The following is a 26,644-nucleotide window of genomic DNA, read 5'->3' as shown; positions in this document are numbered from 1 at the left end:
CCTACACCTGGCGATTCTCTTGCATTTAATCTTTCACCTTTGAATTATGTAAAACGTTGTTTTAAAGCGCTGTTGCCGTCCTTATAATTATTATTGCCGCAATAAAATGACTTTCAGCACCCACAGCCATCGTAGAAGTGTATATGGCCTGTAAGTACGATCAAATCCTTCTGAATCCGACCACCCGCCCATTTATTTTCGAGGGCGGAGAAGGTCGGAGAAGAATGCAGAAGCATATTGAGGCCTTAAGTCAGAGAACACCAGCACAACTGAAAATCTGCTGAGGGTTGTTGCCCCTTAGGATGAACCACTTACGCACCTTATGTATCACCAGTGCATTTAAATGACACAATACTGTTACTTTTATTTACCATGTAAGATTTGTTCATATTGCTATCTGATTGTGTTGTGGACCCCCTCGAAAACGAGATGGTACATCTCAAGGGGTTATTCCCAATAAAGATCATTTCCAACATATTCCAGTTGTGCGCCTCATTCGTGCTCCCTCAGTGATTTTGAATCATTAATCAGACTAGATTTAATGAGCTGCTTTTGTTAATATGTAATACCCCTTAAAAACATGCTCCACGAACAGGCACTCATGCACTCATTCAGTCTCTGTTCTGCCTGTCTCTGCTGCTCAGCCTCTGTGCTATCTTCTTAAGAAACCTGGAGTATTACCCTTAGATATTGACTATCTGCAACTCTGACATCACTATACTCATTCTGTTCTATGGCATTACAACTCAGCGGGACATACTGGTTCTTGGAGTCTCCCTGATTATACATTCAGGAGGAAATTAATTGTCAGTTGAATTAAGTAATCTCTATCTGTTCTCGGTGGGATAATGAGAATGGGCAATATCCAGTGGCCTGAACATCCTTTAAATTGGGAGGACTCCCCTCAGGCCTATTACTACGGTAGGTCTTTAGACCCAGTTGAAGAGGGTCTCTGTAACTCACCACACTTGCTTCTTTGCCATAGGCTAAAATTGGCCTGTGGGGAAAGAGAAAGGGATGAGAGAGAGAGAGAGAGAGAGAGAGAGAGAGAGAGAGCGAGAGAGAGTAAGAGAGTAAGAGAGCGAGAGAGACAGTTGTCATTAAAGCCATGCATCCTTTGACCCTACTTGAAGGTCATACACCTGAAGCACTTACTGAGTGTCTCTTTAAGGAGAAACCCTGATGGTCGTTAGAGGAGTCACGTGTATCTAGCTCCATTCTCAGGGGTGTGCGATTGCAGGAGGAACAGAGGGAAGGACTGAGTTACCATTCTGAGAGTCCACTCTTCGAACCAAGGGCGGCAGAATGAGGGGGTCAGGTATGGGAAAGAGAATATGGAGGAGGCCCAAGAGCCTCTTTTAAATGTCAAAGCAGCCAGACAGAGGGTCCGATTCTGAGGGATGTAAAGTCTTAACACATGGCGTCACACCTGGACATGACTGCACTGCAGAGAGGAACTTAGGTTACTGAGGAAAAAGGGGACCATTCACATCTACACATACAGATGGAAACACATTCACAAAACTATTCATGTACAAACATACAGACAAGAAATGCAGACAGTTTTATCATAAGCTGAAGAGGTATTGTACCATTTTTTGTTTGTACATGTCATGAAGTTATGATATTCTCCACACTCACAGTTTGCTTCAAGAACCAATGACAGAATTGGTTAAAACATAACTATTGACTGCTTCTATCCTAATTCAACTTTTGTCTTTTGACATTGACCTTGTCCACTGAAATTGACAAGTACATTGATCCCAGTAATGGTTACAAAAACTGAGCAACTTTTAAACGCAAAATCATAACATCACCATTCCCCTAGGTCCCCTCTGTTTAAGCATGTCAGATAATTAAATGGGTGAAAGGACTGGTGCTGATTGGCATTATAAAGGCTGTGCCATCACTCCTCACCCATCCTCCCCCTTTCACTCTTCCTCAAAGGAATTTTAAAAGATAAAAAGACATAAGGACAGGAGAAACTCCCCTGACAGATATTATCATTACAACCTTTCATCAAAAGTGCAAACTTATTTTCCCCACCCTCCATATGTCTCAAGCTTTGCCCTCCCCTCTTTCTCAAGTTATTTCTATAGAGGGGGGGGGGGGGGGGGGGTTGAGAGAGACAGAGCTCTGTCAATTGGAGTGAGTGCACTACTAAGTCTGGCTTCACTACAAAGGTTAGCAGATCTGACTGTCAATACTGTCAGAGGAATGGTGTCTTTGGGAGGGGAGGGAGAGGAGAGAAGGAGGTGGAGACATGGAGGTTAGGTGGTGGGGGTGCAGGAGGGTTTGCTTTGAGAGAAAGAGATACTTTGATATTTCGGAATGTTAGAAGGGTGAATGTGGAGAACTGGAGGTTGGGGATCTAATTACCGGGCCATAATTGGGGGCTGGGGAATAGGTTGCCGTCCTCTCAACTCGCTGCAGATCAATTATGTTAAGAGAACATCTGTAAGTAGAGCTTAATGAGGTCCATTAGAGCAACATGCTGCCTTCCCTAACGGTGCTTGTCAGCTTCTTGGATGAGCTGGAGTGTGCTGCTAACTAGGGACCTGGTGGAGGTGCTTAAATAGGCAAGGAGGCGTGCGGCCGGCTCAGGTCTGTCTTGCTGCTCTGCCAGTGTAAACGGGAGAGTGAAGAAGAAACAGTCTTGTCGGGAGAGGACTCCTTTAGATTGAGAGTGAACCACAAATCCGCGAGAGGAAGTTGAACCGAGGCACATGGGGCTTTTCCCATTCAACTGATACTTGAAAATAGAGGCAGACACGTGCGACACCTACACGCGGTAACTTCCCTCCTGCCGTATTGACAGATTTTTCAATAATACTCTGACCGTTTAATACGACGTATGATACAAATAAACGCCATTAAATGAGGATTGACGGACGCAAAGCTATCCATTTTATTCAGATTATATTGCCATACTACAATAAACTATGAGCACTGTGATCTTACGTGACATTCAATAAAACGCAACAAAGTGGAACAGAGAAGAACCGTCGGCAACTTTGGTCACCTTTTGCCATCAGTCCTCCTTAGCTACAGATAAGGTAGGTAACAGATTTTTGTCTGGTGGAGTGCAACGTGCTGTCCGAACTTTATATATTTGTGTTAGAGGTTTGTAAATAGGGATTAAGCTGCAGCTTCCTTGAAATGAATGCTCTGGACACTCTGCAATGAGGTTTAAGCGAGGATAGCAGACGAGGAAATAAGGGAAATAACGCTTAACTTCAATCCTCTCCCGGGAAGATTTCCTACACGAAACCCGGTAATTAAACATTTATTTTATTTGTTTTTATCGGACAAGAAGATTGCTGCGTCCCTTTCCTTTTGTGTCCCTCCTTTGGACTCGCAGCCAGCGCTCCTTGTTATATTCCGGAGAGAAAGAGAGAGAGAGAGAGAGAGAGAGAGAGAGAGAGAGAGAGAGAGAGAGAGAGTAAAAACAAACAGCGGTATCCTCGCATTAATGTTGTGCTTTAGCCGAGGTATCATCACAGAGCCACAGCACCTCACCCTTTCCTCGCCGGACTCTTTTACGTTCAGCCTATCAGCCTATCATGTGACTGCCTATCATGGCATTTTGTAATGGCATCCTTTACCTCATCAAGTTCAGTTTTCCAGATATCCACGGTGAATAATTGACGTGATAATGCGTAAGATGAAAGGTTGGCTTGGGGACATGATGAAGTTCTCTCCTCTCCCGGTATGCAGTAGCCCTATTCCAGGGTTTTTTCGTCTCTCTCTCTGTAAAACCCGCTGAAGACCCCCCCCCCCCGCAAATTGCCTGATTACGCAGATAGCCTGCTTTGAAATAATTCAATCCATGACAAAACCTAATTACTGGCAGGTAATACGCTGTCAGCTTTAATGCATCTCATCACTCATAATGGGAGAGAAGAGCATTTTATGACCCATCTCATTATCGCTGCATTTTAGGCAGAGAGTGATTGGCGTGAAGCTGCTAGCCAACTATTGACTATTCTTCAGCTGAACTGTCTCTGTACCTCACCGCTCATCTTTTTCGCTCTTCTCTTCTCTCTTTTTCAAACTTTTCTGGATATCAGATAGAGTTTCATGTTGGTATGATATGTGTCCTTATGCACAGATATGTATCTACAACATTCATCAATAAACACCAGTCTGTCTTTTTTCTTTCCTATACCTTGCATTATTCATTCTTTCCTTCCTACATCCGTTAATTCATTCACTCGTTACCTTTCTTCTCAACTTTTTTGTTCACTTTTCCTTGCTACTTTATTCGTTTCTCTCGCACTTTGTTCCTTTGCTTAAGGCTTTCTTTCTTTCTGTCTGCAATTCTTTCTTGAACTCTTTCATTTGGTGAACGGTAATTTGTCCTGTGTTCATCCACAAGAGGCCTTTTCATGGTAGGCTACAAGAGGGTGTTGCCCCCTCAGGTAAAATTGTTGCCCCTTCAGTTGCCTGATAATATAACATAAATGACAAACCAAGTGATAAAATGTCCAGTAGTAATACTCATAAACAACTTAATGTATCCTTTATCTGGGCATTTGTGTTTCAACCAAACCAACCAATCGTCTTTTGAATAGCCAATTGGTTTGGTTTATATCTAGAGGAGGGTGTGTGCTATCGGAAACATCAGAGACTCATGTTTCTCTGGATTTGTTTAATAGGCCTAACGCGTCTGTACATGCTAACAACCTCAGCACGGGACATAGGCTAATTCACTTCACTAGCGAAGATTGTTCGCCCAAACGTTTCAGTAATGTTGATCAATAAACAGGCTACGAATGGAAAAGAAATATGGTGACTATAACAACAGTAGGCCTAATCAATGCATTTCTACGGTCCTTTTCCTTTAAGAACGTGAGCGTTTATAAGCCAGAACAGTTATTTTCATTCCCAGTTAAACTTTAGTACCAAAGTCTTTCTTTAGATTCATGTCTTAAGTTTTTTTAGTTTGATGTCTATAGGTGCTGAAAGGAGAGTTTGACAGTTTATGACTAGGCCTACATCTAATTAGAATATTTTGGTGTCAGACATGGTGTTGCACTTGCAGCTTACACTATGGCAGACGTGTTGGATTTGAGATTTAGTTGACCACCCTACACATCCAAATGCTCACACGAGGATGACATTCCGGTAACAGTCCAACTGATTTGAGGACATATTTGAGGACAGATGTCGGTTTCTTTGTCACAAAATATTGGTTGAGTTACGATCTTTCAAAATACTTTCAACCTGGTTCTCCCCTATTATGTCCATCCATGTTTGCATCACTTTAACTTAATGTTTCTCCCCTTGCTTACCTTAAATGCCCCCTCAGTCATTCCGACCCCTTTCTAAGTTAGTTGTTGAACTGATGTTCGGTCACCTGCAGTTATCTGCATTATTATGAACGTGTCATTGTGTTTCTGGCTAAATGTTAAGACATAGTTTGGGCAACATCTGCGTCCATAAACATTGCTCCTAGGTGAAGGAGATGTACGTTTGCTTCAAATTTGATCATTCATAAACAATAATACAGATTCCTTTAACTTTTCTTATCAAAATATAGCTTACTTAAGAATCCCTGTGTCCAAAAGCAGCCGTCTATACAGGAGAGGCAAATTCGCATATTGGATTGAACGATCATATCTGGCAGCATTGTACAACTATAGCCAAGTATAGTCGCATATTTCAGAGAGCGTCACAATCCCCATAACGGGTATCGTTGTCACGCCAGCAGCCGGTTTCACAGTTTTAAAGCACTCCGCACAAGGCTTATTTGCGCGCGCGTCAGAGTGCCTATTTCAGTATGTAGGGCGCGCGCTCGCATGCCTGTGCACCGTTTGCTGGATATGTTGGTAATAACTGAATGACCTTCTCCTCGTCGAGTAATGTCTCACTGGTGAGGGATTGAGTTTGAAGATAATAAAACGAGGCTTCACCGTTCTTCGCTCCTCAGTCACTAAATGGGCAAGGTGTACTTCAGCTCTTCAGACTACCTACTGCTCATGACAACGCAGCAGTGCGGGCGAGTAGAACACCTGTAGCTTCTGGTGCGAACAACTCCTTGCACATAATCCTTGTGGACCTCATTATTTTCAACCTGAAGATCATACTGCTTTAACGCGCAATGTCAGTTTCGTGAACTTTAGCTTGCCAGGAATATAGTTGGCGTCTGCACCTCTGTGCCCGATTTGAAGTTAGTCCTCTCCATAACTTGGCGAAGAAGGTGAGTGGGTGCATAGCGTTTTCCCTGGGTTTGTAGAACTTGGTGAAATTCCATTTTTGCTTTGAATGTTAACGTAGTAGTATGACAGAGGAATCCAACTGTGCATGCATTTCTATACGCCCTGCCTCGTCGGTCTATGATTTATTGTATTTTTTTTTGTCCATTTATATCTCATAATTGCATTTCATACACTGGTTACGAACAGCAATATATGACACTGTGTGTTAACCTTAACTGTAATGTAACAGTATAACCTCGCTTTTCAAGAATCTTGGCCGATCTTTTCATTCGGTTGAAATGAATGAAACATCTGATTGGAAACTAATGCTTGTGTAATACAAATATTAATCAGGTATCATTGTCCAGTTTTATGTGTTAACGGCCATTGGCTTTGAGGTTCACGTTCACTGGTTTTGTTTCGGTTATAATTTCAAGCATGATATTTTTTTTCCAAAAGCGTGAGCTTGCTCAGTTAAACACGTGCCAGTCGTTTTAAAATTGTTGTCCCCTTCCGCAAGTTGATTATTACCCCGTGCTCGTATTACTGTCTGCACGTATCCACTGCTTGGAATAGCCTATGCGAGCTCGGAGCACGATAGGATTATAAGATTACGGCGCCGCGAAGGGGTAAGCATATGCCTTTGTCATCCGCTGTCATTTGTTCACCGCCACTCGCCAAAGCTGCGGCTGCTGCTCGATCTAATTTCATAGTCGAGCTCTGTTGTGACAAACGGCTTTAACACCGTGTGGTGCTCTGCGATAGTGAGCCACAGCTCTCCTCTTCTAGCTGTGTGTTGTTGGTTGGTGTTTATTCGCTCTCATTTTCATTTTTTTTGTTTGGTGTTGCGAGGTGGATTGTTACTTCTAACAAAAGCGAAGCCACCCTCAGCGAGCGTGCATACAGCTGCTCACTTGATAACACAAACGGGGGGATTTCGGCGTGGGGTTCCTCTTGTTGCAAGGTGGCTCGGTGACAGAAGCTGGTCAACAAATGCAGAAAAGGGAGAAAAGTTTCGGTAAGGCTCTTGTATGTTCTCTTGTGTAGAATGTAAACGTGCCTTTTCCGGTTTGACAGCGATAATGACTTAGTTTCCCTTCTACCGATGCGGCTGAATGTTTAGTGTGGAAACACAAGACCCAAGCTACTGTTTTCACTCATAGTTCAGCTCATAGCCTAATGTTTCAGGCAATGTGATACATTGCAACATTGGACAGTTGTTTTATTTCGCTATCTCTTTCGCTGCTCTGTATTGAAGCAATTTCCCGCTTGCTACATTGGTCAGTTTCCGTAAACGTTAAGGGACGTACCGTTATTTGCTGGATTTTTAAACGAGATGTTTTTTGTTCGTCATCGCCGAGCAAGATGCCTCGGAAATTGGTTTGTCGGTGGCAAATCTTATTGGCCTTTACCAAGCACTATGCTGCCATGGCAACAGTAATTAAACTGATAAGAGGGTGAAATGTCAGCATCCCGGACTCGCGCAGCTGTGATGTGGGAAGGAGAAATCAAATTGGTAGCGAACTCGGTGTTTTGCTTTCGTCGCCAACAAGCAATGTAAGGTAGATGTGATGAGCTACGTGCAATCATGTTTTCCAGTCCTTTGAATCGAGAGAGGAAGTCAAATGAGCGTGTAAAGAAATAAATACATATCCCCGTTTCCAGAAGCATTCCTCCCCTTACTATCATAACGTTAATGTTAAGAAGAGTGGAAATGTGGAAGCGAAGGCATTCTTAACAAGGTGCTGAGAGAACGAATCGTGCATCCGTAATTTGAAACCGAACAAGCTGTTTGTTGGTTGGCACAATCCGTCTAAATGTGATTGCAAACCATAGAGAAACAGTTACTTCTGAAGGATGGTAATGAGAGACTGACTTTGTTGTGTTAACCAGTCGAGATGGGACATCGCGGATGAGTGGCAGAGAACAAGGACGTTCAGCGCAGGCAATCAGCCGTGCACCCCCTTTACACTCCAATCCAGCCAATTAAAAGCTCAACAGTTGAAACCCAACTGCTGAAAACTGTTTCCTCATTACCACAAACACTGTGGCCATACAGTTTATTTAATACCTATACGTGTGTTTGAATACACCATTAAGCTATTTTGAAGGCGACCCATTCAGAACCAAGACAATAGTCAAATCAAAAAAGTTCTCATTGGGTCTCATTTTTTTTTTAATATGCCATATAATGTTAAAAAGTTGTGTCAGTTATTAATCTATCACATTTATTCTTACATCACTCTCTAAGACTGTGAGACATAAGAGAGTATTATATTTTACTTTTCCTTAACAGAGATTGTCTGGTTCTAAATGAAGCACAATCTTTTCAAAGAGTGATGCTCTGAACCACCACAGAAACACCCATCAGGCTATACAGAGACACAGAGGAACTACTTGCGCATGAAATTTCAGGGGGAAATTAAGTGAATTTGGATGACACTCCTAACCTTGGAACAACAGATGCACTGTGTCTAACAAGCACTCTCACTATGTGATGCTTCCCAAATTAACGAACAGCGCACTGCCTCGCTTTGCTGGCCCAGCACTGCAGAATCAGGAGTATGCGTGATGGGGGGAACTTTTTTTCTGTCAGGACAAAAGAGGAGCTGAAGCTGAGCTGTGGGGGAGAGGGGTGGTTCCTCTCCGCTCTGTATGGAGGTAGAATACTAATTACTGGCCGGCTGCGTGAGCTCACATTGTTCCCCCTGTTGCCTAACAAAACCCTTTCATGGCCTGTGTTGAGCGTCACAATTGGTTGCCCGCCTTAAGAAAGCTTCTCACAGTCTCTCCCTGAAAGAGCGTGCAGTGTCTGAAAGGAGGAAGATGAAAGAGAAAGTTACAGTGAGACAGAACACCGCTCACTGCTAAATGTTTTTTAAACCCACGCAACATTTGTGAGACACTAGTGTCTTCAGTCCGTAAAGTATGTATTTTTTCTTCTCTTTTTCATGCTTTTTTCCGTGGTGAATATGTAACAGTTCTCGAAGGTCCCTTGAACAGTACTTTTATTGTTCTGATTTCTCTTGCTTTTGAGGAGGTGTCGTTTTTATATCGGCGTTGTTGACAATATTAGTCACAATCTGTCTGGGCTTAACCATTTTTTCACATTTTTCTTTCCCACAGGTATACAAATGCTCTCCGTCCAGCCGGACACCAAGCCAAAAGGCTGCGCCGGCTGCAGCCGGAAGATCAAGGACCGCTACCTGCTGAAGGCCCTGGACAAGTACTGGCATGAGGACTGCCTGAAATGCGCCTGCTGCGATTGTCGGCTTGGTGAGGTGGGCTCCACGCTTTACACCAAAGCCAACCTCATCCTCTGCCGGCGCGACTACCTCCGGTAAGACCAGCCATGCCGCTACCCGTCGTTTTACCTGTGCAAGTCTGACCTCTGAGTGATAGAGTGAAGAGGAACAAAACAAGTTTGACCCCCTGTGTGATAGAGTGAAGAGAACAAAACAAGTCTGACCCGTGTGATAGAGTGAAGAGAACAAAACAAGTCTGACTCGTGTGATAGAGTGAAGAGAACAAAACCGTTCAAAGAAGTCAGAGGTGTTAGTGTCTGTGCGCGAATTTACTCAATGAAAAAAAAAAACACTGAGCCAAAAAACTCTTGTTATTTGTTAAACATTTGTTATTCATTTTAAGTGTACCTTCTTTCATAAAATATTTGGTAGGCCTCATGAAAGTCATAACTTTACTATAACAAAACACTATACTGAGCTTAACAAACCAAGCACTGGCCTCAGAACACTGAAGATCTGTGGTCCGGACCTGACAGATGAGACAGTGCTTTAAAAGAGCGCTCACTACTCTGAAAGGATGCTTCTATAGGCAGCCCCTTGTGTCTCTGTGATGTTTGAGATCCTCAGCTCTTGAACACATTCGGGCCAGCAGGGTGTCTCTTTTATGAGCTCATAAACATTGTTGTTATTCGTGGGCTCTCGCCGACTGCTTAAGGGTGAGTCTAATCAGCACATTTAAATGTGGAGGGCAGATCACTGCTTTGCTGAGGACCACCCGGCACTCTGTGCCCCTTCACCCTCCGCCAACACTGCATTCTAACGTCAGGACCTCTGCCTCTCCATTACATTAATGTTGTACCATCTGAGGCATGACACAAAGGTGACTCACATGGGTGTCTTGACCATCATTATTAATTACTCATGACATGATAACACAACCTCTGTAGTAATCAGTGTAGATCTGTGGTAGCCATTATAATGCCCTGCTGTTGTTTGAAGCAGCACATTAGTTTGCATTCAACAGGCAGAGTGAGATATCTTTCGCGATACAGCTAAGTCCCAGTGCAGTGTACCTGTTGTTAGGATGTAAAGACGATAGCGGTCTGTGTGGCTATAACTCACAGCTTGTCTCTCTCTCCAGCGCTGCCCCACAGAGCATGCGCGTGTGCGATGGAACATGTATGTCAATGAGCTCAGTGTGCCGCTGTGGGGATGTGGGGCCTTGTAAACACATGAGGCGGCTGGCGCTTTGAAATGGCACAGTTCATTTAATTTCCGCACTGGGGATGAGAGTCTCCATTAGACGCAGTACACAAACAGGCTTTGGGGAGACGTGGCTGTGAAGTACTGCCACAGGGCTCGGAGAGACAGAGATTACCATCCGACAGTAAGGCTTATTGACTGTACCCTGCAAAAAATGCTTCCCTATTCACACAAAGGCACTTCTTTTAAAAGAGAGACTCCACTAATATATACATCAAGTGTGACAACAAGACAAGGGATATATATTCTGTACACCAGTTGTGGTATATGACTGAATTACGTATAGCTTGTCTTTTTTCCCCTGCTATAAGAAATACTGTATTTACTGGCTCGTAAATTAAGAACACAATGGCACATTCGACCAGAGGAGCTCTTTGTGAGCGGTCTGAGTGGTATCGAACTCATAAGGTGCATCCTTCATTCCTTATATTAGTTTTGGTTTGTACGGTGCAATTCACCCCTATAAATCAAACGAGCGTGCTTCTGTTTGTGTAGCCAAACAGGGGCACAAGAGAGCCCAATTGCAGCGTGTTATTCTTTCATCTTCAGAGTTCAAGGTGACTGAATTGATTTGATGCCTGCTATCACGCGAGTGGCCCGCCGTGAGTGCACCCTGACATCCCCTCACTGTCGGCTAATGAATGGCAAATATAGCAAAGCCCCAGCTCCTCACATCTGATACGTCGTGCTACAAAGCCAAGCAGGCTCCATCACAGAGGCAATCAATGGCCACCCCTCACAAAGCACACCTTTTCACAAACAACCCGTTTGGATCTGGTCTCCACTTTAGGAGGTGGTGATTCTGTTAAGTTTAACTGGTTAAAAGATTTGAAGCTAAAGGGAAGGGGGGGAAGAGAAAAGAGAAGAGAGATGAACGCAATGCTTACTCCCAATTTTGTGTTCCATTTGAAAGATTCTATTTAAAAGTAAATTATTCTAGGCTTTATTATACCGCCCCCCCTCGTAGAGAATCAATCCCATCCTGCTTAGCAGTGTGGCATGTTATTAGGCCTGACATAACCAGGGTTAATAGAATTCCACAGGGGTCTACAACCATGAGCGATGTGATCCCACCAGCTGAGAAATAATAATCCCTATCGTAACACACATACATACACACACACACAAGCTAAAAAAAAAAACGAATTAAATAAGGACAAAAAAAAATGATTCCTGGCCACACAGACCTTTTATACTGGTTTGCTATGAACAAATATTGTGTTTGAGGTGGGGGGAGATTTTGTTTGGTCTAGAGAAAATGGTCAATATGAATTCTTCGAATCGGGGAGTTGATTACTGAGCGAGGGTTTTTATCTTGTGTTACATGAATCCTCTGTTGCACTCCAAACATAGGTAAATGTTTTTGGACCGCTCTATCAACAAATGATTCTTTTGATACTCCCTCTGACGCCTGCATTGATGATAATGGTAATAACTGCTGTAGCAGTTTATATGCTGATGTGCTTGCATTTTCAGGCGGAAAGCGATAAGGTTAAAAGCCCTGACAAAAAAGGGAGTGACACATTTAAGTTAGGAAGCCAGGGGAAAGGGAATAGTGTCACAGCCTACAGAGAGTAACCGCGACAACACAGCCAACCACCAAGGCCAGAAAGCAAGGCGGGGAGAAAGCTGCTGGGCATCAGTTAATGGAAAACTGTAAATTTCAGGCATCCATTTTAAAGACAGCACAGGGAGACCACTTATTTATTTATCTATCTATTCATTCATTTTTTTTTTTAATCCAACTTCAATTTTCCTCTACAGTGGTTTTACTAAGATTGTAAATGCAAGCAAGCTCACAGAGCCGTCAACATGCCTGGATTTATTACCGTTTTGGAAAGCTGGCTATCAGTGAGAGATAACCAACATGTAAAGCATGGTTTGGTTGTAATAACTTCTATTTCTCCCACTTTCTCATTCAGAAACAGCTTTGTGGTCCACATCCACAACGCATAGTATAAACCAATGGAAATGAACCTTGAAAATATCATTCATCTTTTTTTGCATTTGTATCAGACATATTGTCAGTAATGTCCAGTGTGTATTCATATGTTTGTCCTAAAGTTTCCAAAGTTCCTCTGTGTTCTTGAAAAATAGTCAAAATTTGTTCAAATATTGTTGAAAAGAAATTAATTTGTTAAAGAAAAAAAAGCTTTGGGAAAATGAGAATGTTTCATATTAAGGCAATATATACCCGGTGAGTGATAGGTGGAGTACTAATGTAGCTAGAATGAAGGTTGAAGGTAGAATGGAAGTCTTATAAAAGCAGATTCAAATTATTGCCAGCAGTCTGACTGTATGCTTTGATGTGATGAAATCCATGGCTATGAACCACTGCCCTTGAAAGACATGGACACATAAAATAACATTTGAAACTTTGCCAAGGCACTGGCACAGTCTTGTAAAAACACATCAAATTAGGAGCAAGATTTGGTTACATTTTATTATTATAGTGTAGAATATTACTATAGTCAGACATTTTGGGTAAGTCATATCCTAATGTAGTCAACAGCATGTTAATATGGCTTAGACTTGTCTGTACCTCTTAAATGAATTCATTGGAGTCATTCAAGTAAAGCATTGCTTTTGTATTCTGTCATGACAATTCTCTAGCCCAGTTCAACCATCTAATGTCTGCAAGTGCATGATTGATCATTTGAGAAACCAGGAGCTCCACCGAATCACACATTTGCTGACACAAGTAACCCGAGCATCAAGGCAATGCAAAAACAACAACAAAGCTGGCAGGCAGGGGAGGGGGAAAAAAAGTCCATCTCTGTGGAGACCGGTGCAGTAAAGCCCAGTGTACTTTGTCATGGGCTCTCCTCCAAGTGTCTCTGCTGGCTGAAAGATTGAGGCCAACTCCTCTCCTAATGACCAGTGCAGATGTTCACATGTAGCACAGGGCTCGCTAGGCACGACACTGTTGCACTGAAGGGCATCGGAGAGACGCCGCACTCAGACAGCCTCTCCGCGGTCACTCTGACCACACCGCGGGGCTCTTCTTTCTGCGTACGCGTTCACACAAACACAGATCTTTGTCGGTTATCAAACTCACAAAAGCCTAGAATGTTTGGCGTGAGCAGCGAGGATCTGGACATGCAGTACAGATAGGATCAGTGAGTTTTATGGACACTGATTGCATATCACACACTGTTTGAGCATAAATCCCTTATTGTTGGAGGGCCAGCAAAGCTGCACCCAATGGCAGATATCAATCAATGTTCCATGGAGTGTGGGTACGAATAGAAGGCTTAGAGGTACAAACCCAGGCTAAAGATCTCTGTCAGTTCTTGGGAAATAATTGCTTGTGGGCATAGGTGATCCTATACTTTCTTTCTCGCTTGGGCTTGTAAATATTACATCGAAAATACATCAATAGCTTGACGAGTGCCAACCTCTGGACCTTCGATGGATGGGTAATAGAAAGTATAGAGAAGAATCTAATACAGAGTTGTTAGACATTTTCTCTAACATTTTATTAGCAATTTGTAAAACATAAACTGTAATGTGTGTACTGTTTAGGTTTGGACTAAAATCCTAGGTTTGAAGTTAGTTGTTTGGAGTGTTCTACTAGCAGCAGTCTGTCTTTGATAAATATTGAGCTCTCAAGGAGCAGATTTGCAAGGTCAACCTCAGCACATATGGAGAAGGGAAGATAATGCTGTTTTCAGCGTGCTGTAGGTGCACCTGTGGCCTAATTGCATATTTCTTGGCAAAGAAATGTCCCTCTTGTGAAGGTGAGAAAGGGCACCTTCCTAATGCCACTATCTTTACCAGCTGTCGGTGTGTATCATAAGCTCCTTTTTCGTATGTTGGTTGTCCTAGCTATTTATAGTATTTATTCATTGATTCTTTTCTCTATTTTACTCATAAGTGTTTTGTGGCTTTGGCGTGTGCACTAGCAAGCCATTCCAGGAATTGTTGACGCATTAGATCAAGGTATTCAGACCTTTTCTCCTCTTTAGACCAGCGTAAAATAGAACACTCTCCTTCTGCAGGACAAATGCCACTCTTTGTGCTGAGGTTGTCCAATTAAATAATATACTTTCCCTTGGGTCATGTCAGACATACCCTGTGGTATTCAGCTTTGTGTAAATGGCTCTTATTGGTGCAATTACACAAAATTGAGTCAGGCTCGAAGCGTGGCCGCTTCAGGAGAAAGAGATCCGCGAGGAATGGCCTTCAACAAGGATCAGAGGCTTTGGCAGTATGGATTCAGCCGGAATGCCGTGGCATTGAGCCTGGCTTGCATCCTGTCTCTGCGGCACTTGTTACAATAGAACACTTATCCTGCACAAAGAGTTCTCCCGTTGAAGGTTTTAGAGGGGCTTGAGGTGTATGGTGCAGCACCCTGATCTCCTGTGTCTCATTAGATAGCCGCTCATCCACTCTTCCCTGCTCTTGTCCACAGTTCTACGGGCTTTCAAGGACGATTCATCTGACCACTTTGATGATGTCACACTGTGTCTGTGCCTGGTGCACTAGTTAGAATGGGTTTTCTTCTTTAACCAATTCAGCTGGAATAAAGGATATGAAACAGCGATTAAGCCATGCATAAGCCAGGATTCGGCAAAGACAAAAAGTTGAAACAAATTTGAGTCAGCCAGGGTCCGCGTAGGAAACACAGAGAAAAAAAATGTTAGATAATTGTACTTTATGAGGAAACTTACAGAAGTTTGTTCATTTTTGTTTGTTTCGGCGGTTTTCTTCTTCTCCCCCCTCAGGCTCCATGTGATTCTCTCCCCCCGGAGACTCTGGTGTGAGTGCGCAGCGGCAGCATTGGCCGCCTCACCACAAGGTGAACTATTCCCTGCTGCGCGTTATTATTAATAACTGTCAGCCAGAGGGGGTCACCCACAACAACTCCTTGAAAAGTACCCAGGGTGAGGCAAGTAGGCCGCAGCTGGGCGCCTTGTAAAACAATACTCCCCCCACTTCCCCCCGAGGACCGGCGCTTAAGGCAGGAATAATGCATGGGAGCGATTGAGGAGAAGTGCACTGCCATTTTTTTGCCGGTGAAAAATTAAGATGTCACCACCTGGCGCTGTTAAGCATACCTTTTCTATAGCACACAGAGGACATCTATGAGAACGAAAATTGTACAGAGGCTGTAACTTTCTCTATCTCCTCCTTCCGCACATTTCTTTAAGTCTCTACCCTTGTCGAAAAAAGGCTGTTCTTCTCGCGGTGAGGTTAAATGTAAATGTGATATTATGTGTGGCCATTCGGGCCAACTAAGGCAGAGAATTTTCTAATGCCGTTGAATCATGCTGCTGGTGTGCATTGGTGTTGGTATGCATTTGAGTGAATGTGACATTCAAAATCTCCCTAAAATGGATGTTAAACAAAGAAAAAAGCTTGAGTTTTCAGGCAGTGTTCAGTTCAGGGCTATAGGAGTGCTAACTTTGCAGTTCTCCATCCGCCATTTCAAAATGCTGAAAACACATTGAGGGAAATAGAGTCGCTGCTGTCACTCCCTGAGTGATTGCTTTGATCAGGTCAACATAATTCCAAACAAGTCTTTTACCTGTCTAAATACATCTCTACACCTTTAACACCAGGCCTAATCCAGCAGGTTTCCATTTAAATAAATGTTATTCCTGACGCAAGGGAGGGGGAAAGTGACAGCAATTTATTCCCCATAACCTCCCTTCCCCAGTGCTCGCCGTTTGAATGCATTACAAATCCTGCTTTAATTTTCTCTGGTGTACCACACGGACATCCAGATACATCACTCCACTCGCTCCAAATGAAATTGGTTTCGCTGGGGTCAGAGTTCAGCGAGTTTGTCTGTGTTATGATTTCCATCTAATCTGGGGGAGGAATATAAAAGTCTAATCCCCTGTACCTTTTTCACAGCCCCTGTTACGTTCTCCATCCGGAGTGTGTGCGCCTCTGAAAAAGCAGTTTTTCTCTGCCTATTTGTTTTGTGGATTTATGGGAAGTGAAATGTCGGATGGCTCGAGCTGTGCCATGCGTGGACAGACTCCATGAGTCCAAGGCTAGATTAAATGTCAACTTTGACCCTGTTGCTGATCAGAAGCAGCCACCCAGGGGGTAGTGATGGGTTTGATTCTGTGCTAAGCAGAAAATGTCTCTTTGGCAGGGGGGATTTATAGCCGTTGACAAGCTATGGTGAAGTAAATCTCTGCATCATACTTCATTCTCTGCTCTTCTCTTCTGTTCCTTTTGTACGCTACTCTTCGTAAAAAGTCTTTGACACACAGGTGCAATGATGGCCAAACCGAAAAAGAAAATTAATAATTGTAATCATTGAGGGTAATTGATGTAAATTTGTTATTATTCCTAATTGACCATCAATTAATCATAACCAGCCCTGATACCGTTAAACTAGACCTTCAGATGGTTTTCCGATCAGTTGCACAATTAGTAACCTATTTTACTCAGTTGACAGGGTAGCTTTATATTGTATAGAATATGGCTTTCACATACCATGCGGTCTTCACACCATTTCAGGACATGGTGTGTCGATTTTGTGTTCCCTACACCTGGAGAGTGTCAGATTATCTATCATCATTGCAGCATTGGAGGTACCTGTGTTGGTTTAACCTTGCTATTTCTGCCTGTTATTGTTGCTCTATAGATTTTTGCCCATCATACTTTTTGCAGTTACATAATTCTCTGAGGTTTGAAGCCTTTCAACAAGCAAACAGAGATGTGCAATATAAAAGGGTGAAATAGAAGATATTGACGAGGTAGAGTGTACAGCCTCACTGTTGCTGGCAGACCTGACTGAGCTTTATCATCTGATGATCTATGATGCATGGCATAATTACCTTTAGCTTATATGTCCCTGTCCAGTTCTGTGCTTGTGACAATTTCATTCCGGTGTATTTGTAAATAACATAATAACAACACTTGTGGACAACATTCAAATGGCAACATTCGAGTGGCAGTTTTGAACATGATGAACATTGTAAGGTGAATGTAGGTATCAAAATAGTTTTTGAGCCATTACTAGCTTTCAGAGAGCCCTAAGGGTTCTCTCCTCCTCAATTTTCATTTAATTTCCAGAAACTGTCGCTAAACTAATGATGGAATTAAATCCAGCACCTGCTGACTAGCTCAAAGGGGTGATCATTTTTGTACTCTTTCAAACTAAATTTAACTTTCACCGGCAGACATTCATGTGGATTCCTCTTTCTCTTGCTCCTAACCATTAAATATCCTCACTCCTCAGAGATTAACCTTTATGCCCTTAATAAATGGTCTATATTGACATCAAAGGAATGGGGAAGATGACGCAAGGCCTTCTGGGAAGGGATCCTGGGGGCCTTCTGAAAGAGTCCAGGCCCGTCTCTGCTACTTCAGGAGTGGTAATCGGGCCTGGCCGTATGGAAATCATTCTCCTCTTTGTCTTTTTAATTAAACGGGAGTGCAGTTTGGAGGCTATTTGACCTTTCTCAGCCCCTCTTTGTGGGGAGAGCTGCAGGTCATTTCCATGCATACATTACCACAGTTTTTACCCCTCTCCCCGCCTGGCCAGCAGTGATCCGTCAAGCCGCGCAGATTAAGCCGAGGTGGGGTTCAAGCGGATTGGCCACATTTTATCTGCAGCGGGTTAAGTTTGCCAGGAAGGAGGAAGTGTAACACTTCAGACAGGTGTAAATCTCAGTTTGGGTGGCATAGCCAAAAGTAATGTATACATCCTAGTCCAAGCACAGGTTTTGTTTTGTGACATCATTAGTTGGATGTCAGTACTTACACTAGCGATGTAGATGGATCAGTATTGATCACTGCAATCCTCTCAAGTTTGCTTCCTAACATCAATTTAAAGCCATTCTGTACACAGCAAAATGCGAAAAATATGTATTGCTTTTATTCTAACTGCTAAGATGAACATTGTTTTTCTTTGGCGAGTTTCTGTGGCAGACATGAATACACATATAACATGTTTCAGCCTTTAAATTTCTATGGCACAATCACTCGGCTATCCCTTAGTGTGAAATCCTTTGTAGGGCTTTTCTGTGCCGTGTGGTGTGTTTTCTAATTGAAAACGCAGGGCTGCTGTCTGTGCGGCCTAGAGAGTGGCGCATCCCCAGCCTCGCCTGGCACCAGCCGTGGGGTGAGGTGCCACTGCATACTTGGCTCCCATGCGTCCTCTGCAGGCATGCGCGAGCGTGATAACCAGCCCTGCTGTTTGACACACAGAGATATGCGGCCCCCCTGCTGCCCCGGGGGCCTTGGCAGACACCGATCGGTTTTGTTTTGCGGAGCAGCACATTTGGAACTGTCTCCCATTTCGGCTCTGAATGGAGCCGGAACTCTGGAGCTTTTAAAAAAAAAAAAAAAAAAAAAGCTCCCATTCCGCCCCCAGCCCCCCCTGAGCTGTCCGCCAAAAACAGCCCCCTCCTCACCTGTGATAAAGCCACAGACCTACACCAGGAAGCAGAATATGGGAACTAAGCCTGTACCCCAAGGGGGAAAGTATAAGAGGTTGTTTTTTTTTTTTTTTTAATCTCCATCCAAAGCTTCACTTTCTCTGCCCAACACCTTTTAAACTATTGATGCTGAATGGCTTGGAGTAACAAAAGAAGAAGTTGTGTTTTTGAATCAAACGGTGCCATACATGATTCATCTCTCCAGCTGGAATTTACAGCATCCTGCTGTTCTTTGCCTTAAAGGGAGACACTGTGCAGGCAGAGAAGAGCTGAGAGCGCTACCCAGCCCCCTTCTTCCAGCACTCTCTCTCCGCTCCTCTGTCTTGACCTTTCACCCGGGGTGCTTGGCCTCTTTATGATGGTAAATGTAAAGTTCAGTAACGGCATAAACCATCTGCACGACCAGGTTGAAAGACTCTGCTCAATCCCAAGAGAGGGGCCTGCTGGCTGGGCTATATAGTGCCTTCTAAGCACTGCCTAGTTTCATCAGCTGTACTGTTTTCAGCCTTTTCCCAGACTCACTCGGCTGATGGCGAAAAGGGCCAGGTGAAATCTCAGCGCATTAGCCCACTTGGTCACTGGTGGCAGCGGCCGATGTCCACATGTTCAGTTAACACAGAATTGAGTGTTTTTAGCTCTTTCCCCTAAAGTACTTTCAATTCCGATTGCAGTCAAACAATCAAAATACCACCTATCTGTGTATATTCAGTTTATAAAAGCTCAACTAACAACGGTGTGACAGTGTTGTGATGACATGTTATGAGAAATCGGAGAAGGTGGTGTAAACATAAAGTCACGTAGGAAAGGAATTTGGTGGAATTGAAAATCTTTCATTTGCATTTAGACACAACACAAACGCTATACTTTGAGCTTCCATTTTCTGAACTAGGCTGGACTGCAATCAGATGATTGCTATCCTTTGTCAATGCTGTAAAACGTCTGCAAAGAGAATAACACATACCCGCTAATATATGATTACAGATGTATTCTGATATATTCATATTCATTTGATATGTGTTTGCTGTGGTATTGGATCCTCAATGGGTTGTTGGATCCTCAAAGGGGTGTACTTTTCCACTTAACATTTAATATAATTACCATATATAACAAATCAGCACACAGTTCAGTATAGTTAGGACTTTGCTGATAGTGTGACAAATGTACTATTACCACTTCCATATTGGGAGGCTGAAAAAATAACTTTCCCCAGAACCGAATTTGACCATACTAAATGGAGATTTTTTAAATGCATTGTCTTAGTTTGAACACATGGAAAAGAAAAAATGCTGTGTTTGCCATGACAATGTGGCTTGGATTTTATGAGGAAGTTTGTTGGTGACTGGTGTGGCATTATGTATGCAGTAGTCATGTTCAGACCCCAGCCCTAACGAGGCCTACCGAGGGCCCCTGCGCCCATCAATCAGCCCCACCGCTCTTTGTCTCCCGGTGTGACTGGCAGCTCCCCTCACTTCATCAGGGCCGCACGCGGCCGTCAGCCCCACTCACCGGCAATTAGTCGGGGCTACCATGTGAGGAGGAGAGGGCGGGACATAGGCCCTCCGTCACACCTGCAGCCTAATGAGGCCCTTATGGAGATGAAGTGGGGGTGTATGGGACGTGTAGGCAGGAGCCGCCCCACCCACTCAGGGTAGAGGGGAATGGGGTGGGGATGGGGGCATGCAAGTGTGAGGAGGGGTGTGGGCCTGGGAGGTGGGGGGTGGCTCCAGATGGCAATTGGTCAATGTCAGGGCCGTTTATTGAGGCTGGATTTGGATAGGTTACGCAGTGCAGCGAAGCCCCCCGCCACTCAGTCCCTGAGCGACTTCTCAATTAGTGTGCGGCCTAGCGGAACTGCTAGACACCACTGGATGCTCCTCATCTCCCCACATTGCCTCCTCTCTAGAAGGCCAGTGCAGAGTGTTAGGCAAAGAGATACATCTCAGATCATCAAATGCTTATGGCTTATTTCTGATTATTTTTGGGAGAATATGTATGTGCAAGCCCTATTGCCTTCATTCACTCGGATACACTGTAAGCACGGGTGCTTGAAAGGCACCTCTGACCACCCCATCCCGTTGTCTACCAAGATTGTCACGAAGTTGCCTGGCAACACATAAGCACATATTATTTCCTTTTCAATACATAATTTGAATGCATTAGAAAAGATAGTAGTTTAGTATGACTTAAATGCTCGAAGAAAATCATAAAAAGAAAACACTTCATTGCGTAACAAAGCCTGGACAGCTTCAGCGCTTGTGCTTGCGTCTGTGTAAAATGAGATGTAAATGCGGCCATTTTAACGCACTGATTTATTCATGAGGAAACCCAAAGAAAAGAGGCGCATGCAAATGGGATGTGTGGGCTTTGCCCTTGGCCCAGGCACCCTCACAAACAAGTCCGTCTCACCACAGAAATTAACAAGTTCATTAAGCCACACCTGACAATGGGCCTGTCAACTGCCAGGTAAGACTCTCCTGAATGGCTTTTTATCTACTGTCAAGAGAGGCAGCCCAGACAAAACAAGACAGTTTGTTAAATCCACATCAAAATACTGTAATGTCTGTCATTCGTAAAAAAAAAATATATATAAACAAGCCAGCAAAACCATCTGCGCTCCTCACTGTGAAGTTATTGAATTAGATGGTATTGTTCTGAAGGATGGCTGTGGATGCCCATAAAACACGGATTGTCAGATGCATGGGAAATGCATGAAGACTCAGGTTGGGATCTATTAGAAGTCCTATTATTCGGCTGCCATCAAATCTATAATTCAGTGTGTGAAGTGAAAGGGGTTAGGAGGACTGGAAGTAATCAATGGAGGCCTACACCCAAACTCATGCCTGCTCTCTTCATTAAATCCTCTCAACACAGAAAAATGAGGCCATGAGATTAGTCCAGTACGGTGTCTGGATGGATCTCTCTCTCTCTCTCTCTCTCTCTCTGTCTCCCTCTCTCTCTCTCTCTCTCTCTTTCTCTGTCTCCCTCTCTCTCTCTCTCTCTCTCTTTCTCTGTCTCCCTCTCTCTCTCTGACTGTCTGGATGTTTGAGTGTGTTTATCTGTTTGTGTCTGTGTGTACTTTGTTTATTTGTGTGGTGTATGTGTGTGCTCTATGTTTGTGTGCATGTTTGTGTGAGGGAGCACGCATGAGAGATATATAGAGACAGAGAGAGAGAGAGAGAGATTGCGAGAGGAGACAGGAGCGGCTGCTGAAGCTGCTGCATTGATTGTGCTGGATCTCCGACACTTTTCCATACTCTTTTAATCTCTCTGAAATGCTAAAGAGGCAATCAAAGGGATCGTCGGCATTCACGTCAAAGCTCCAGCCGTCTGTGCACGTCAGGCCTGGTGATTTCTCAGCCCAGCTCCTCCGCATTAAGGAAGCCCTGATCAATCATCTACAGGCTGCTCTGAGGGAGAGCAGGATGAGCAGCACCAACTGAATTTCCCTCTTTTTTCATGCAAAAGGCCACTGCTGATTGATTGGTTGCTTTGGTGCTGCTGAGAGAGACAACATTCAGTAAACCTCCCTCGGTGAATAAGAAGAAAAAAAATCACATCGGCTGACCATAACATTTCTTTCCATCAAATTTATTTTTAGGTTTTAAAATGTTTTAATAATCAGCTCAAGGTTTTGATGTTTGCCTTGCATTACGAAATACTGCTCATGCACAAATATGATGAGCAACAACTGTAGAAATGTATTATTTCTTTCATCAAAAGCACCCAGATTTCATCATGTGTACAATATGTACAAACTCAAGCCAACGAATCGTAATTTCACTTTGCCTCCTCAAAGGAAGTTACACACCAAAATAGAACTGTGTAATTAGTGTCTAATTAGTGCATTTCTGTAAAAGCAGTTGGTTGTGTACATGTACACATACAGAGGTAAAAAAACATGCATTAATTTAATGAATCAGGTTAATCAACATTGGCTCCTTAATTTCACGAACACAGCCTACTGTGTGCAGAATGAATGTAGGAATCACTTTGTTGCCATGTGGGAAAAAAACAAGACACCTTAAACTACAGAGGAGGAATCTGGCTAGACATTACTCAACACATAGAACTACATAGGAATAATCTGGCTAGAAATTACTCCACACCTAAAACTACATGGGGGGAATCTGTCCAGACATTATTCAACACCTAGAACTACATAGGAAGAATCTGGCTAGACTTTAATCCACACCATATTTAACCATTCCCATAGCCTGACGATGTCATACTCATAATTCTAGTCAGAATATGAGTCTGATGCTGAGCCATTGGGCTGTAATTATGGGGCGTGTTTAACCGAACCAGGAAAAAAACATTCCTCGTCGCTCAATTGGATACCTACAATCAGAGCAACATAGTATGACCATCTGATACATTAAAACTTTTACCGGATCCCGTAGGAAGGACGGCCAAAACGTATTTTCGATCGACAAATGCCTTGATCGCGTTTCTCTGTTCCTCTTTCAAAATGAATGCGCTGTCAATATCTGTGAGATATGCCTGCTCACGTACTTATTAGCAGCATGGCTAGCTAGCTACTATGTGTTTCAACGGATTTTTTGTCTAAGTGTTAGCAATAACCTATCAATAATTGTCTAGAGCGCTTCAGTTAAGACCTACAATCCTCAGCAACATTCGTGTTGCACATACACAACTAACCGAGTCAATGTAGACATAAAAAAGTCGTGTAGATAGCTTAAATCACATAAAATATGTCCCACTAAGGTCCCGAGACGCTGCCATCTTGGTTTGAGTTATAATCTATCTATCTAATCAACTCAAGCGTTGGGTGGTCATCTGTCCATCATCGTATAAAGCCCGTCCTGACAATTTGATTGGTCCGACAGAATCCTACCTTCTGATATCGCTCCTCAACTAGCTCAGCACCAGACAGAATCTCCCTGACCAAAGATTTTCTGGGCGGAGTTCGGCTGGTATCCAGGCTACCATTCCCATGTTCCAATGATGTAAATTATATAAGTGATTCATTCAGTTGGGGTATGTGTACCCTAAGTGAACTGTAAGATGCCTAGACTACACATAAATCAAAGGACACCAGCCTATATACCATACATACAGTACAGACACAAGTGACACTGGCCTATATACCATGCATACAGTACAGACACAAGTGACACTGGCCTATATACCATGCATACAGTACAGACACAAGTGACACTGGCCTATATACCATGCATACAGTACAGACACAAGTGACACTGGCCTATATACCATGCATACAGTACAGACACAAGTGACACTGGCCTATATACCATACATACAGTACAGACACAAGTGATACCAGCCTATATACCATACATACAGTACAGACACAAGTGATACCAGGCTATATACCATACATACAGTACAGACACAAGTGATACCAGCCTATATACCATACATACAGTACAGACACAAGTGATACCAGGCTATATACCATACATACAGTACAGACACAAGTGATACCAGGCTATATACCATACATACAGTACAGACACAAGTGATACCAGGCTATATACCATACATACAATACAGACACAAGTGGAAGAGAACATTTGAGTGCATGTAGATGACACAGTTTGGTTAATGTGTTATTAGTAGGAATACATGGCCATTTAAAAGCTGTCATTAAGATTGATTGAGGCAACACGTAGAAAACTGGAATGTCTACTCAAATGAACAATGAATAACACTTTTCTTCACAGCTTCACATTTGGATTTGATCATATCCTTGCTTTTGCATGTTCTTCTAATTGGCTGCTCTTGGTTCATCTATTAGAGTCTCTTCCATTGTTAGGCTTGGATAGTGAGATAATTTTGTCTGATTTTCTTTCGACCACCCATCTGAAAAATAACAAGTCATTACACCCTCAGGAAGTGTTGCTAGGTACTAGCTGTAATACAGAACTGTGCTACCCCATATTTACCGGGCACAGAGCAGTGCAAGCTTTTTGATATGGAAGGGAGCGTATAATTAATTTGATTTTCATAAGAGGAAGAGGGAAAAAAAAACATATTGATCAAGAGTTCATTCCTCTAATTACTTTCTGGGTGGATTTTCAATTCAGCACCAGAGGGAATTCTCCTTCTTTAAAATCTCAATCTTTACTTTATCAGTGATTAAAGCATTTCAATCATTATGTCCATAAAAAACACCCCTGCAGCAGAATGCAGGGTGCCATTTAGGATTCCACCTAATTAAAATCCTGCATTAAGTATTTCTTAATTCTCTAATTCATTTTTATGAAAGGGGTGGGAGTTAATCATGTTTTGAAGTTCCCTTTAAAGATGAGATCTGCAAATGGAGGACCATAGAGACTGGGGTATTTCTTTGTCTTTTCTGAGGGCTTCTGGAAGTCGGTAGTCTTCGGTGCCTGTACTGTAAGAGCCTAGCTGACTTTTTCTCCCATTTCCCTGGCTCAGTCAGGTTTGAGCCTTCGCTTTAGCTGAAGGTAGCATGAAATAGTACAGAAATTGGCAGCTTCTCAACATGAATGTTGAATTGATAACCCTCAGGCAGTGTGCTCATTTCAACAGCACGGCCATTTAGAATGCATCAGGATCTTGTAAGGTAACAGCCTGTCATAAAGTTCAGTCGAATATAAAGAGGCATATAGTAAGACATTTATGTATGAACAGAGTCCTGTCCTGAATAGCATTCATGTTAGCAAGATGGAGTGATGGGCAAATTACATTATACAGCACACTTAACACTTCAGGATACATTAGCAATGTATAACTGCTTACATTTTACGTTGAATTCATATCATAAGCAAGACCACAGGCATGAATGTTTCCAAACCAGGGCCATGTCATGGGCTTTTAACAGTGCAGTGCTGTTATCACAGTATGTTCTTGCTGTACTCTTAGTAGTGCCTGATGACTACTACACTTAAAAGCCACTTTTCTGTTCTTTTGACAGAAATGTATGTCTCATCCACCCCCTAAAAGAGCTCTACAACACAAAGAAATGTGGTGTCCTCTCTCCGCCCTGTTTTCAGAGTAATGAGATGGTGCGTGGATGTTAAAAGCTCTGAAGGCATCCTGTAATTGCTATGTTGTGCTTGGAAAAAGCTTGGCCACCATTAACCTCCCTATACTACAATTCACTTCACACGTCTGGCAATTACCTCGCCAATAATGCCCAATCTTGCAAATGTGTGCGTTCTTGACTTCCTGTAATTAAATTGGGCTTTTCACATGTAATCTGAAAACGCGAGGGGTCAGAATGGGCACCTGTAATCACCATCGATCGAATCTGAAGTAGGGTTGCAAATACTTAATCCTCTATTTTTCTCTCGCGCTAAATTATCCTGATGGAAAGGTCATACTTGCTGTGGGTGGGTCAAGGGTAGAGTGGCATTGTTTTCCTTCTCTGAAGCGCAAGAAATGTAATGCTACTCAAGATGTGCTGCAGCTGAATGAGAAGCCATCAGGATCGCACGTCAGTGCTTCAGATACATTTGAGTGCTTTGCCCTATAAGAGGGGACTCATTTTGATCTGTTTACCACTGTATCTTAAGCCCATCCA

The 26,644-nt window shown here is 43.1% G+C and overlaps 1 protein-coding gene across 1 annotated transcript in view; it reads left to right on the top strand.

Moving 5' to 3' along the window:
* Positions 1-7,193: 7,193 nt before the first annotated feature.
* lmo3 (LIM domain only 3) overlaps positions 7,194-26,644 on the top strand; it is a gene marked incomplete at both ends in the record, with an annotated part of 30,007 nt that continues 10,556 nt past the window's right edge. The window contains 2 exons of the mRNA XM_080851256.1: positions 7,194-7,218; positions 9,327-9,540. Of these exons, the coding sequence (XP_080707382.1) occupies positions 7,194-7,218; positions 9,327-9,540 (239 nt within the window). The remainder of the gene's footprint in view (positions 7,219-9,326; positions 9,541-26,644) is intronic.

This window comes from Sprattus sprattus (assembly GCF_963457725.1).
Source record: "Sprattus sprattus genome assembly, chromosome: 14".
NCBI classification, from domain to species: domain Eukaryota; kingdom Metazoa; phylum Chordata; class Actinopteri; order Clupeiformes; family Clupeidae; genus Sprattus; species Sprattus sprattus.
This window is presented reverse-complemented; position numbering and strand designations above follow the sequence as displayed.